Source organism: Colias philodice, chromosome 28 (assembly GCF_061535455.1).
Source record: "Colias philodice isolate Cphi_HAF_F1 chromosome 28, ilColPhil1 Martin Lab GWU primary, whole genome shotgun sequence".
Lineage (NCBI taxonomy): Eukaryota > Metazoa > Arthropoda > Insecta > Lepidoptera > Pieridae > Colias > Colias philodice.
Window position 1 is genome coordinate 5799627 of NC_143113.1, and position 16182 is coordinate 5815808.

The 16182-nt window shown below is 35.9% G+C and overlaps 1 protein-coding gene across 1 annotated transcript; it reads left to right on the forward strand.

Moving 5' to 3' along the window:
* The first annotated feature begins 49 nt into the window (after positions 1–49).
* D12 (YEATS domain containing 2 homolog D12) lies at positions 50–13645 on the forward strand. Its single transcript, XM_089712167.1, has 10 exons — positions 50–563; positions 2656–2797; positions 3306–3440; positions 5623–5842; positions 6414–6582; positions 7889–8037; positions 8357–9210; positions 9951–10453; positions 11590–11712; positions 13514–13645. Exons 1-10 carry the CDS (start codon positions 385–387, stop codon positions 13626–13628), a joined length of 2589 nt encoding a protein of 862 aa, XP_089568293.1. The 5' UTR covers positions 50–384; the 3' UTR covers positions 13629–13645.
* The last annotated feature ends 2537 nt before the right edge of the window (positions 13646–16182 follow it).

A 16182-nucleotide genomic window follows, 5' to 3' on the forward strand; every position in this document is an offset into this window, starting at 1 on the left:
CATTTAGGCTAAAATAACGTGATGCATAAACTGTCAACCATGATGCATGTAATATTACTTCTATTTCCAAGTTTCTGAAGCGAGCTTGCGCGGAAAATTTGCAAGCCGCATTGTGATTTGTGAATGTGATTTTGCGAGTAAAAAAGTACCCAATTGTCGATTATCATAACTCGGTTGTTGAACTTACTTCTGTCAAACGCGGAAATTGTCCAAAAAGGGACAGTTATATTTTATAAATAAGTAAAGTGATATAAAACCAGTTCAAACCTTTCACGTTGAGAGAAATGTGATAAAAGTATTCTTTCACGTGCCGTGCGAGTGTAAATCACAGTTGTTATTATTAATTTATGGGCGTACAATTGAAATAGTGTGATTGTATATAAAATGGATAGCAAGGAAGAATATCATGATCCTGATTATCCGGAAGCGCCGGTTTGTGTAAAAGAAGAACCGCCAAAAATAAACGAGGAGGAGAAAATAGATAGAATCAAGAAAATTATTCACCGTGAATTCGCTAATGAAGTTGAAGCCAGGGAAAACGAAGTTATGCTAATAGATCAAAGGTTAGTCAGAATGGAATGTTATATTCGTGATTTTGAATCAACTACGCGTAAATTTTATGCGCTACTATTGTTTAGTAAAACAATAATAATGTCGGTTTAAGTTATGTTTTGTTTACATGTGTCATTTATTGAGCATGTGCGTTTTCTTAAATTATTAAATTAACATTTTAAAACAAAATTTAATGTTATAATAATTTATGATTTTGTTTATAGGCTGTTGATATTGTGAGACGTTTATAAATATTGTTTTCTTTGAGTTATTTTCTTCCGGACTATTTAATTCAAATTCAAATTCATTTATTAATTGCTTGAACACGTACATTAGATGTTTTGTATTACAAAGTATTGCGTAACAGTGTTCGCCATCTGAAGTCTGAACTGGCATGCAATCGTATAGTTTATAACATATTGATACATTAGAAAATTAATTTGACTTAATTAAAATAAGTGTGTAATTACAATAGAATAGCTATTCAGTAGACCCGCGTTACACTGGCCCCTGGCCTATCCGTCTCCCCCTATAATCCGACATGTCTATAATTAGTGAATACCTATTTTTTGACAATTTTCGCATTGATCATCATAATTGAACAGTGTACAACTTGTACAAAAAAATGTACCACTTCTACTGTTCTCTACTTGAATATATTGATTTAATTCCAAAATACATAATGAAGCTGAATACAGAATTCTGAAATAGTACTACCTGTAACATCTTATCTTATTACTACATTCGTCATTTGTTGAATTAGAAGGTACTCTTGCGTAAAACATCCGGACTATAGGGGGATCTCCAGGCAGCTTTCGGGACTCTGACAAGGCTCTGCAAAACGATTGTCGGTATAGCGCGGGCCTACTGTATTGTGTAGAAATAACTATAATATTTAATTTGCCATATTAAATGTACCTGCATTAAATTCTGACCAAAGTTAAATCTTGTATGGTAAAGAATTGCAATGGCAAGCATTTGGCAGGTTTCTTGAATCAATTTCTTTATGGTATTAATATACCTTTAATCTCCATTAATCCGTCAGTCCTCGGATCACAGACACAATAGAAAATCTATTGTGTCTCGGCCCGATCGGGCCGCTCGGTGGTCAATGGGTTAAAATGTAGCATGTTTGAAACACTGGGATTAATAATGTTATAAATAATGCTCATATAAATCCATTAAAAAGTGATTAAATTACTTTTTATGAGGTTTACTTGTAAAATTAAACATTACTACATAATTTTAAATATAGTTGCTGTCTGTCTGTCTCTATGTTTACATAGCTTTAAAACTTAGAACAGATTTTGAAGGATTTCTTTTATACAGAGAGATTCAGGAGGTTTTAAAATATAATGAAAATTAATCGCCAAATTAACAACATATTAAGCACAAAACTTGAGAACAGCTGAACTGATTTAGTTAATTGTTTTTTTTTAGTGATGCAACGAATACGAATACGAATATTCGTATTCGCCGAATAGTAGACATTTACCGAATATTCGTATTCGGCGAATATACGAATTTTTTAAAACGAATATTTTTGTACGCAACTCTATTTACTACAGATTTAAAATTCGCGCGTAAAAATATGACGTGTGCAGAGACTGCTGATCCACTGGCCTTTTGGCGAGAAAATGTCAATTTTCCAAGTCAGAAAAATCTCGCCCAAAAATATTTTTCACTGAAGCCATGTACAGTGCTTCGGAAAGACTTTTTTCAACGGCTGGAAACATCCAGACTGAAAAAAAAAATCGCCTAGAACCAGAAAATCTACGAATTTTATGTTTTTTAAATAAAAATTTGCCTGTTGTAAATTTTAATTATTAGAAGAGTAAACATTCATTAAATAAATAAGTCTTTTATTACCAAGGCGAGATATTCGTATTCGTATTCGCCGAATAGTAGTTTTGATATTCGTATTCGTATTCGTATTCGTAAAAGTAGTATTCGTTGCATCACTATTTTTTTTATAATATTCCATTAAGTACGAGGATGATACTTATGAGAAAACAAACATGTAGGTACCACGGGCGAAGCCGGGGCGGACCACTAGTAAATAAATAAATTATATTTTATTGAAGCAAATAAATAATATTACAGGATGACCACAGCTCGTCGGTACCTCCATCAGTTAAGATATACCCTTGTTAACAATTACTATAAGGATCAGAAGCTACAATTGACGGCTAGTCAAATAAATGATGATATTGCCGCTCAAGCCGAACCAAGAGCTAAAACTGAGGTATGTTTTTTGTATTCATTTGTTTAAAATGTGAATAAATGTGTTTGAGGGGTATTCACATGAAGAAGTCACGTAAATATAGCGTAATATTTAAAAGAATGTGAAATATTATGTGATTTGAGAGTGAATATTATACCCATGTCTGCTGTTTTGAACAGTAAATGGCTTGAACTGCAAGGAACAACTCTTTTTATTATAGAATATAATAGAATAGACATAATACTAAATCATTATAGATTAGATAATATTTAATCTTGTGGGGACATTCGAAAATGAAAAAAGAGTGTGTGTGTGAAGTGAAACATCTTTGGCAAGATTCAAAGATACCAAAATCGTCGCCTTACCTGACGGTATTGCCATGACTCTACCTTGAAATTTTACTCTCAATGCGTCCAAAGAAGTTTCTCAAGAATATGAAAGAATTCAAATTTACTTCTTTTCATTTCTTTAAATTTTTGTAATGTTTATAAAATTTGTAATCATATATAATATATTGTACACATTTCAGGTAGCTCAAGTACTCCGCGATGGTCAACGCAGACTGCATCCGTCCGTTCGTAAGTTACTCGGAAAGAAAACGGCCGATTTGGATGAGATTTTCAAATTCCGAGGGCCAAGGAATAAAACAAGGAAGGATTATTCGGTGAGCTACATTATCCTAACGTTCTACTATTACTAAGACGTAAATCTGTTTTGGGGTAATTTTTTGTTCTTTTTTCATTTGCAATCTATATGAAATTTAGGATAGGTGTAGAGATAGGATATATTCACACGTTAAGTTTTGTCAGTATTGCAATGAGCAATTTTCTTTAAATAAAGATTATTTCAATTATAATATTAATGATCTATGTTCACATTGTAAATTTTACTTACATATGTGTCACTTTTTAATTGGTTCAATTATAAGCGACGTAAAAATCTACTATGTATTAGGTACTATGTGAAATCAGGTCATCAAATTATTATTAACTAGCTGTGCCCTGCGGTTTTACCCGCAGCGCGCCACTCCCGTTGGTCATAGCGTGATGATATAAGCCTATAGCCTTTATATATAGCCTCGATAAATGGGCTATCTGACACCGAAAGAATTTTTAAAATCGGACCAGTAGTTCCTGAGATTAGCGCATTCAAACAAACAAACTCTTCAGCTTTATAATTAGTATAGATTTTAAGCTATTGCATAGCTTCTATCGCGGGCCTTGAGCGCGGGGACCGAATCCAGAAATTTAGTAACGAAAAACCTCACGCTCCCCACTCCGACGGGTGTGGAGGTGTGGCTTGAAAGCATAGCATGCAATAGCTTTACCGCGGCAGTCCCCGAGTGCCACACGTCTTTTTATTAAATCACAACTGGAAAATTTTAATTAACCATATAACATTCAAACTCAAACAAACTCAAACATTCATTTATTCAATTAGACTACTATTTAGTAGCACTTTCGAATCGTCATTACATAGTATTTTAACATTTACCACCGATTCGGAAAGCAGTATCTATGGAGAAGAATCGGCAAGAAACTCCATAGTTGCTCTTTTAAATAATGTCAATAAATTTACATAATATGTAACTTATATCTACCTAACTACATAATATGCCAAAGAACTGTCCTGTGGTTTTTTACGCGACAACCCTCCATGGGTCTTTATCGTCCATATATTCCTGAATACTGTAGTACGCTCTCTGAACTAGTACATTTTTTATGTAAGTTTTAAATTTAGTACTACTAAACTCTTTAATATTATGAGGAATTCTATTGTATAAGCGTATACCTTGACCCATAAATGAATTTTTAACTTTAGCTAATCGGAAAAATGGCATTTCAATTCTATTCTTGTTCCTTGTGCCATAATCGTGTCTATCTCCTACTCTTGTGTGTAAGTCAGAGCTTTTGTGTACATGCAAAATATTATTAAATATATACTGTGATGGTACAGTAAGGATACCAGTATTCTTAAAATGATCTCTTAGTGAGTCCCGAGCACGTAAATTATATATAGAGCGAATGGCTCTTTTCTGTAAGATAAATATAGTTTCTATATCTGCAGCCCTGCCCCACAGTAGAATTCCATAGGACATAATGCTATGAAAGTAGCTGAAATAAACCAATCTGGCCGTATCTTCATCGGTGAGATGCCTTATTTTTCGGACTGCATATGCAGCAGAACTGAGCTTACCTGCAGCGGTGTTGACATGGGCTCCCCACTGTAGTTTCTCGTCCAATGTTAACCCTAGAAATACAGTAGACTCAGTAGGATGCAATACCTCCCCGTTCAAGGTAATATCTCTGTTCAACTTTTTTACATTAGGAAGTAAAAATTCAACACAAGTGGTTTTTTTGGCATTTAATAATAAATTATTGGCAGTAAACCATTCAGATATGTGTAAAAGAGCACTGTTCACTTCGTCAACATTTGGGTCATGCCTATCCACATTAAAAATTAATGAGGTATCATCTGCAAACAGAACTATTTCACACCTATCCTGCAAATAATAGGGAAGATCATTGATATATACCAAGAACAAGAAGGGACCTAAAATTGACCCCTGTGGAACACCAATGTTAATTGACGCACCGCTAGAACGTTCTCCATTAACAACTACAGTCTGTATCCTATCATGCAGGTATGACGCTATGAGGTTCTGGGCTTTTCCTTTAATTCCATAGTGATTAAGTTTACGTAACAAAGTACAATGTTCAACGCAGTCAAATGCCTTGGAGAGGTCACAAAATATCCCTAGAGCATTTTTTGAGTTTTCCCATGCCTTATATATATGTGTTAGAAGTGCAACTCCAGCATCTGTGGTTGAGACATTTCTCTTCCAGGCAATGTTACAAACAAGGAACTACACAATATCAGCCGATTCGACGAAAACGCTCAGACCGGAAGTGCCGGAAGATCAAAAGGAACCGCAGCACATTATACCGGAAACGTCGAATAGACCAAAAAAGATACCGCGGCATATTGAGCCGAAAGTTGAAAATGTGTTGACGTTAGATGAAATCACGAGGAATAAGATGAAACATCGATACAGGATTATTATAGGTGAGAATTTATTAACTAATAAATCACATTGGCAATATATCCAAATAATTTGAAACTTCGTTCCTACTAATATTATAAATGCGAAAGTTTGTGAGGATGGATGTATACAGTTTATGTGTAGGTGTGTATGTTTGTTACTCTTTTACGCAAATACTACTAAGCCGATTACAATGAAATGTAGTTAGCACAGATAGGTTTTATCCGGAAATCCCACGGGTACGGGAACTATGTGGGTTTTTCTTTAAACACACGGGCGAAGCCGCGGATGAAAAGCTAGTATTTCATGAACGCGGAAATAATTATTGCATATGGAAAATTATTATTTTCTGTGTTTGAACAATTCACAAGAGCCTATAAGCAGTCTAGTTGAATAAATAAAAAATGTTTGAATTTGAAAGTTTGTGACGATGTTTGTTACACTGTCATGCAAAAACTACTGAACGGATTTTGATGATACTTGGTAGTTGTAGCTTGTGTATCAGAATAACACATGTATGTATGCATGCTGCCAGATAGGATTCCTTCCTTAAATGCGTGGCACAACTAGTAATAACATAATATTTTCGCACAGGCAACACATCGAAATACGTCCCTCCCGCGTCCCGGCTGGACCGGTCCACGCACAAGTGGCTGCTGTACGTGCGAGGTCCGCAAACAAACCCGGACCTGTCCGCGGTCGTGACGGCCGTGACCGCACGGCTGCATCATTCGTACGCGCCGCACCATGTCGTGCATCTGCGGTGAGTGGGGGAAATGACTAAAAATGGGAAAAAATTAATAAAAATTTTATGTTTTATCTAGTGTATGATTAGCTGTAAGGTACCGACTACCGTATAAAAATAAATAATAGGAGGGAAAATACAAAAAATGGGGACAAAATTACAAAACATAGGAAAAAATACTAAAATGGCTCTTTAATTTTAATACAATGTTATGCCTCAATTTTTTTGAAGTGAAAACTTCTTTAGCGGCGTTGAGCACTTTTTCTGTAATGGGTATAAAATCTTAAACTCGCGTCAGGGCACGTGACCTGATCGAAAAAGCGTAAGACGGATGGCTATCAAACATGCTCAACGTTAATAATCGAGTTTTCACTTCTGCCGGCACTCCCGGAGTGCAACCCGTCTTTTTTTATTATAGTTTATCATCACTACATAGTATCACCATGTATGCAATTTAAGAGTGCCATATAGAGTGGTATTTGTGTATTTTTTTGGTATTTTATTGTTTTACATAATAGAACCTATAATAATATATAGAATAACAGCGTAGGGATGTGACGACCCCATCGCCCACGGTTGGAATATCTATTGTCTATGTGACAATAGATATTCCACCCGCCCGCGGGAACCGAGTGCTCCCTGGGGAGGCCCCTGTCTTCATCTCCGGCTCGCCTTCACCGGCCGGTCGGAGTGAAGCCTGACGAGGACAGGACCCCCACCTCTGGCTTGCCTTAACCGGCCGGCCAGAGTGGAGTCGCGAGAGCTTTTAGCTCGAAGGGTGGATGCGAAGCGTAAGTGGCGAGTGGGCACGTGATGCTGGACCCTCAAGGACCGCGTGATCGTAGTTTAAAGTCCAGGGACGCCTCTCCACCCTTAGCTGCTCACAATATGTTGCCCCCTTGTCGCACTATTGCAGCGACTTATTTCGGGGGCCCATACAGTGAGAGGGCGAGTCACCACCTGCCAACAATTTTTTGCTATATCTTAGTAGAAAGGCAGGTGCCATAGTCTTCCATAGTCCTTAATTCCGGTCCATTAACATCCCATTCCATAGCCCAGTTTATTTTATTCCCTTATCTTGCAATAGTCCTACATCGGCCGCGGACTGCCCAGGGCTGTATCTCTGTAGTGCAGTCATGGGCAGGCTGCGGCTGGTGTCCCACAACACATTAAAATTCTCGAAAGGGCCTCTGCGTGTTGGATCCGTGTCCCCACGTAAGCCTTCCAAAGATCCGGGTACCGTCCTTCTGGTGGTACCCGAGTATTATGGAATATAGAATAATAATAAATAGACCTATAACTTATTCTACAAAATTCCCCACAGAAAACCGCCGTTCCACATATCGCGTCGCGGCTGGGGAGAATTCCCCGTTTCCCTTGAGCTACACTTCCCCCGACCGGACGTGAACCGACCTGCCGTACTAACGCACACGATAGCACTCGACCGCCATTACACCGGCCTGCAGACGCTTGGTGAGTGAGTGAGTAAGTGGGTGAGTGAGTTGGTTTTTAAATGCGAGATAAAGTGACTGAATGGAAAGTTATAAATTGAATGAGTGAGTGAATGAATGATTTATTAAGACTGATATGTAATTGTGAGAATTATGAGTGTTTCTGGACTGAATAACGTGTTATTAGTGCTATTAGTTGAAGTGAATGACATGTTAACGCGTTGTGAATGGTTAAAAGTGTGAGTGAATGTTATTTATTATGACATTGACACATATGTTTGAAACAAAATATGTGTTTGTAAAAAAGTTTTGTATTCATAAATATTTTTGTGTAATTTCAGGCGCGGAAACAGTAGTAGACGTGTGGTTATACAGCACACCGGAAATGTTGAAATACGAGTATAAAGACGACGACACGACACACACACTAGCGTCAGAGGACACAGAACACACAGACGATAGGAGCACAGATAATACTGAAGTACAGATAAAACAAGAACCCACCGAAAGCACAGATAATCATATCAACGAAAATGACAGTTGGCTAGATTTCTTCGCGAATCAAACCGCAGTCAGCGTAGACGACATGCTAGTGAAGAATATTAAAAAAGAAACAGCAGAAACTCCAGTTAAAAATGACGTCACAGTTAACCAAATAGCCGACGAAATACCGAGCAGCATAGAACAGCCGTGGAAGAAAAGAATAATGAAATACATGGACCCCACCACAGGGAAAATATATTACCTAGAAATGGACAGGAAACTCGATTTGAGCAAAGTGCAAGAAATAGTAATCAATTCGAAGGGCAACGTGCAAACGGCTAAAATAAGTCCCGTCAAAAATGGTGTGAAAAAAATTAAAAAAGGTGTATCTTTACTGAAACCAGAGGTTAAAAGTCTGCTCAACGAACAGAAGATTGAAAGAAATAGACTGCCGAGTCATATAGAAAACGATCATTGTTATTTGGGCTTTAATTTCTATGATTCTATGGAAAAAGAGACGAAATTAGATGAGTTTAAGAAGATAGTTGAACGATTGACAAGTGTGCGGCAAGTGGTTAAGTATTTGTTAAAGAAAATACCGCTGGTTAGTGAGGAGGCGAAGAAAAGTGATTTTGTCAAGTGTTTTCCGTTTGTTGTGGAGAATGAGGAACGATATTGGAAGTTGGATTTTGCTAAACGGAGAAATATTGAGGTGAGTTGTTTTAAAAGTTGTTGTATAATAAAATATTAGACTACAGGCCCATGTTGAAAAAGTTATGGGTCATTTGAACCACCAGGTGACCTATCTAGAACGATATAAGAGCATAAAATAAAAAAAAATGTTGTGTGGTTTTATGAAACCACGGTAAAAGTGAAACTGTTCGAACGGTTCCGAACACTGCTTTGTGTAGCGCATGTCGCGTGACGGTCGGCTGCCGAGTAGGTATACCTACTCGGCAGCCGCGATACACGTGACATGCGCTACACAGACCAAACAGTTTGAGACGATGTAAGAAAAGTTTCACTTTAATTAATAATTCAGCACTATGCCGTCACTTGTAAGCTGTCCAACTGAGTGCAGATGAGAATTCGAAAGTACAGGTAGAGATTTTTTCCCCTTGTATCCATAATTTTTGTACGGCGTTGCGGATCCGATTTAATCATTTAACCCTTTTTCAACATAGGCCTGTAGTCTATATGTTTATATTGTCAATGTATAATATTTGTCTATTTTTGAACACACACGCACAAAAGTTGCTAATTTAGATCTATTACATGTAAAAACATGTGTGTAAAAAGTCATACAAACATACAATATGTTTGATTGTATGTTCTGTTTTTAATATTGTTTACTTCGGTAATTCCAGTTATTAGTAAAATATATATAAAATTATCACCATATTGTCAGTTTGTTTTACTTTTCTTTACAAAACGTTAATTTCTCATTCACAGTGGTCGCGAGCGAAACTAATCAACAAGTTACTTGTAGAAAACTTCAAATCTACCACAGAAAAAATATGGCGAACGAAACAGATTCTTGTATACGCTAGACTACACGGCTACTACCCGATTCGGCCGGAGAGCGTTCACACACAACCAGACAGACAAACAGACGAATGGTCATCATGGAACGACATGGAAAACACAAGAAGCCTAGAATCAAACATAAAAGAAGTCTACCCGAACGCGACTGACATCTCCAGCCTGTCAATATTCGACATTGACAGATACAAAGTGACGGATTCAGTGGTCCTGTCAGATTCTGACGAAGATATTGACGTGGTGTGCGATAGGAAAAGTGTAGTGCGCAAAAAGTGTGATAGTGCAGTGGATTTGAGTGTTTTACCGGTGGCTAGTGATGACGAGAGACATAGGTTCGTGTTTGTTGAGCGCAAGTGTGCGGATATCGGGATCGAGTTGCGGAACGAGGATGTGGGGAACGGATATTCGTATAGGTGAGTTTATTTGCTTTGAAAATGACAAACTAGCTTCCGCCCACGACTTTGTACGTGCATCCCCGTTTTTCCCCGTTCCCGCAAGAATTTCGGGAAATCCTTTCTTAGCGGATGCCTACATCCTAACATCTACCTGCATGCCAAATTTCAGCCCGATATGTCCTGTGGTTTGGGCTGTGCGTTGATAGATCACTATATCAGTCACCTTTGAGTTTTATATATACATATATAGATTTCAAATTTTTGCCGCCCTTTTTTAATCAAAAATAATTGTAAAGATTTTTAAAATTGTGAAAGAAATTTTGAATTTAGTTCAATAAATTTTAACTATAAGACGTACATACAAATTAAGATTTTGCTCTTTATGATATGTATTATTTTACGTGTCACCATAAAATTGTTAACACAGTTAGATTACAATCTTGCAGGAATCTATCCTGATCCCAATTTCAATATTAATTTTTCAACCATTTGCAATTCCGTGAGGTAGATTTTAATATAACGGTTTTTTAAATTTTGTGGTGACATAGATAATAAATTTATTTCATTTCATAAACTATTGACGTACAATAAACAACGTAGACGTACAAAAATCACGCTCAAAGTTTAAAAGTATCTATACCTACGCGTATATTATATGAGCGAAACAATAGACTTTGAACGTAACAGCCACGCAATAAGGTGCTAATTAGATTGAGAGAAATGATAAAAAATTACATTATTTATTTATCTATCATAACAATGAATTTTTGTCTGTATGTCCGTTAAAAATAAAATAGTAAGCTTTTGATTATGTTTTGATCTTCAGCAGCGTCGAGCATGAGCCTACGAAGGTTTCTGAGTTGTACCAATCTTTGACAGTAACCGACGAATCCAGGGTGCACAGCTAGTGTTAATTAATACCTATATTTAGTCACAACAATATATTATTAATAACTAGCGGTCCGCCCCGGCTTCGCCCGTGGTACATATTTACGTTTTCTCTACATAAGAACCATCCTCGTACTTCAAGGAATATAATAAAAAAAGAATTATCGAAATCGGTTCAGCCGTTCTCGAGTTATGCGCTTACCAACACATTTTGCGATTTATTTTTATATATAAGAAGATTTCATAAAAACCTTTAAATTTTACAGTGCAGTGCACGCAGTACTGTTATCAGCGATGCGCAGTTTTGCCGAAGAACTCATAAGGGACTCGCTGGCTGTGAAATTAATGGAGGGTGCCTCGGCACACCATCCGCCGCCGACGTGGAGCGGGTTTGTTATTATTTTTTATTTTTTTGGTTTCATGCACCTCCAATAAGAAATTACGGGTTACCTATCTTAATCTCGAATTTTAATATTCCGAATATCATAATCCAGAAAACGTTTGGACATTTTTTCATAACCCCGAATTTTAAAATTTCGAAGTTTTATTTGCCATATAATCGCAACTCCGAATTTCATTTGCCCATCTCTTTATTTGTACGACGTTTTACAATCCAGACGAATGAGTTCCAGACATACGAAATCTAAATGCACAAAATCCAGATGACCGTAATCCATATGCACGAAAGCCAGATTTTTAAAACACAAATTTTTGAAATACAGTTAATTGATATCCAGACAAACAATGTCCAGATTTTTGAAATTCAAATAAACGATATCCAGCAAAACGTAATCCTTCCAGTGGGACGCAGCACGAACCTAACCTAACCTTCTGAATAGATTTTAACACTTTAACCTTTCTGTAATGTGCACGTAAAACAATAGCGAGTGGGTTCTGGCACTCGCCGGCCGCTGCCGCGGCACGCTCGCTTCGCTCGCTCGGCTCGTGCATGGGGGGTCACAGTTCAAACCTAACCTAACCTACTGAGTCGAATTTGACACTTAAACCTTTCTGTAATGGGCAAGTAAAACAATAGCGAGTCGGTTCTGGCACTCGCCGGCCGCTGCCGCGGCACGCTCGCTTCGCTCGCTCGGCTCGTGCATGGGGGGTCACAGTTCAAACCTAACCTTACCTACTGAGTCGAATTTGATACTTAAACCTTTCTGTAATAGGCAAGTAAAACAATAGCGAGTCAGTTCTAGCGTGGGGGTCGTAGTTCAAACCTAACCTACTGAATCGACTTTGACACTAAAACCGGTCTGTAATGGACAAGTAAAACAATAAATTTGCTTACTGACATTGTTTATTTTCAGTCGATAGTAAAGGTATAATCACGATTGTATGGAAATCCAATAAAAAGATTATGAAAATCTGGCAATAGTTTATCTGTTATACGATTATATGGGAACCAAATAAAAAGATTATGAAAATTTGGCAATAGTTTATTTGGAAAATGGTAAGATGGGAAACAAAACAAAGTATTTTGAGAATCTGGTATAATGATATCTGTATTATGAGAATACGGGAAACAAAAAAATACTTTTTAAAAATCTGGTTTTGGTGCATCTGGAAATTGATTCATCTGGGAAATTAAAAAAGGAATTTTAAAAATTTGTCATTCATTACATCTGTCTTTTAAAAGTTCTAACAACCGTTTTCGGGGTTTTAAGATTCGGGTAATAGAAATTCGAGTTTTTAATAGGTTACCGAAATTACGGAATTTTATTCAATTCAGTTTAAATATTGTCTAATAATGGATTAGATTTAGTCAAAAAATTTATTTACCCCTTTGAAAAAAATCTATAAAACAAAATATATTTAAAATGCATGGAAGAGATTACTTTTTAAACAATAATGTTTTTATTGTATAAATAATAATCTATGCATTTCTGAGTGTATCTTATATTATGTAGGGTAGGAAATAACAAAATAATATTTTTTCTATATCAATTATTATTTATAACTATTTTCACGTATAATATACATTTAAGCTTGTATTGATATTTGATACACGCATACATGACACCTAAATCTATTTCCTTTTGTCAATATAGTTTACAGTTAGAGGTCGACACAATATGTCATTGTTACATAATTACAATTATGTAACTGATAAAATTACACTATTATTGTACTAATATTGTTGTTTATTAAAAGTAAACTAAAAGTAATATAATTTATTTATTGCAGTTCATCATCCCGTATCCCGGTGCATTTGCAGCACGTGTTCCGAGCGGCGCAGTCGCACGCGCACATGTCGAACAGCGGGCTGGCGACCAACAGAGTGGACGCGCACTCTATATAATATACCGTTTTCATATGTGACGTGTTTTATTTTTGTTGATTTTGACATAATTATCCTACAAGTTCTACTTATCATTCAAGTATTTATCCTAGAAATCCAATATATCCTACAAATTCAACTTATCCTACAAATTAGACTTATCCTACAAATCCAACTTATCCTACGAATTCTACTTATCCTACGAATTCTACTTATCCTACAAATTCTACTTATCCTACAAATTCGACTTATCCTACAAATTCTACTTATCTTACAAATCTAACTTATACAATTTCGACATCATACAAATCCAACCTATTCTACAATTTCTACTTATCCTACAAATTCGACTTATCCTACAAATTCTACTTATCCTACAAATTCGACTTATCCTACAAATGCTACTTATCCTACAAATTCTACTTATCCTATTTATTATTCTAGAAGTACTAATTATCCTACAAGTCGCACTTATTCTACCATTTCATAGATGGATGTTTGTTACTGCACTATTAAGTTAAAAAGACGATAGAATTTATAAAAAAAAAATGATACAGAATTGAATTGAAAATTAATAAGTAGAAAAAATAAATAAATTTTACTATTTATGTGTTGCTTCTTGGATCTACAGAAATTAAAATAAAATAATTCATAGCAAATATTATATTTTGAAACTAGATCTGTGATTTTGAACTTGGGTACAGACCAAATACTTATGACGTCGTTGCCAAAGATAATTGGAAAAGCTAAAAAGTATTTCAAAATATATCAATATACAGGGTGTCCCACTATTGGTATACTAAGCGCGAAGAGACTTGTAGTTTTGCATACACTGATCACGTAAAAAATACTTAAACAACAAAATTACGTCAAAAATTTTTTGCTAAATTTTTCCTGAAAATCCATGTTTTCTTCTCTAGCTTCGCGCAGCCGGCATATACCGCTTCTCTAATGTGAGCATTTTGTCTATGAAAACATAATATTAAACGATAGCTCATATGCTAGTGACAAAGATGGGCGGGTTGCTTGTTATGGTTGTACACATAGAGTTTTAAGAATTCATCTACTTGAAAAAAAAAATGCGTCTGGAATTTTTTAAGTATTTTTTACGTACTCAGCGTATGCAAATCTATAACCTCCTTTGGGCTTAGTATACCAACAGTGGGACACCCTGTATATATCAAGAGTCTTCATTTTCTACTAATAATACGTCATGTGCACGCTTTCCACAAATAACAAGATACGATAAATGCTTGCATCTAGAACACTGCGTGACGTGTTTGTACTTCACCTTATAATAGATTGGTCTGATAAAAGTACATGAATAAATACAAACGCGTAACAAGCGGTTCATGCGACGTTGCCGCTGCGTAGCTACCATACAATCCGTGTACCATACTTACGAAGTAACTATTCTCTAATCTGTGACCATACTATCCGGATAGGCCACCACGCGGCAACGTCGCGTCAGCTGCTTTTCATGCGGTCGCGTCGTCGTGCAATCGTGGATGCAGTTTTGTTCATTTGTTCTACGCAAGATGCAAGCCATAGACTATACAAGTGTACTGGATGCTATGTAAATAAAATACATGTAGAACTAACCAGCGCTAAAGAAATTTGCCGCCCGTTTTAAAACACAAAAACTCTACTTTACAGTCTATAATCTAAAACTAGCAAAAAATAACTAGTATTCTAAAAATATTCTGTGGTAGGCTAAGGTGGTAGGTATTGTACCTAGATCATAAGTTATTATCAAGAAGCTTATATCTAATACACTGGAGATTGCACTATGACCATTAACTTGTCACAAGAAAATATAACCTTGAATGACGTCAGTGTTGTTTTTTGTCTCTTTCTGTGGGTGACCACACTGGTTTGTATATTCAGGATTTTTCGAAATAGAAAAAACTAAAAATCATGGTCTATAAATAATAACGACATATATTTTTAACAGTATTTTTATTATAATTACTGGTCATCTTACAAGAATTATCTCCTTTATACGACATACAATTTTAATTGGTAGATAATGATAGTTTTAAATAACGCTTGATAACTTTTGGCTACAAAGCTTGGATATAAACCGATATACATCATTATATCATTAACATCCTTTGTAAATAGAGGAAAGTTGTGTTTTGCATCAGATGCTGTTTACCAAATTGTAAGTTACTCAGATCTTCTTTTTAAACGCGTTGCTTCGACGGGTCAACTTCAAGCCAAAAACATCAAATTAAAACTGTTTATAGCAGTATTTTTTTTCTGGGTCGTAATCCTCAGTAATTTTACTCTTAATAGGCACATATATTTCTTTTTACTTCATTTTTTGGAAAGCTGAAATACGTAAAACAAAAAAATATTAGGTTAAAAAGTATAAATTTCAATGTAAAAAAGAACAAACCACAATATGTGAGTGCAATACCGATGTCGTGTGTTGTTTCATTACTAGTATAAAAATTTTTAAAATGGTGTACTAAATGTTCATCATAATATTTTTTAGCAATATATTATCGTCGCTATCCGTAAAAACCCATCATCATGGTTACCTTACTTGTTAAATTTGTTTGTTGAAAAC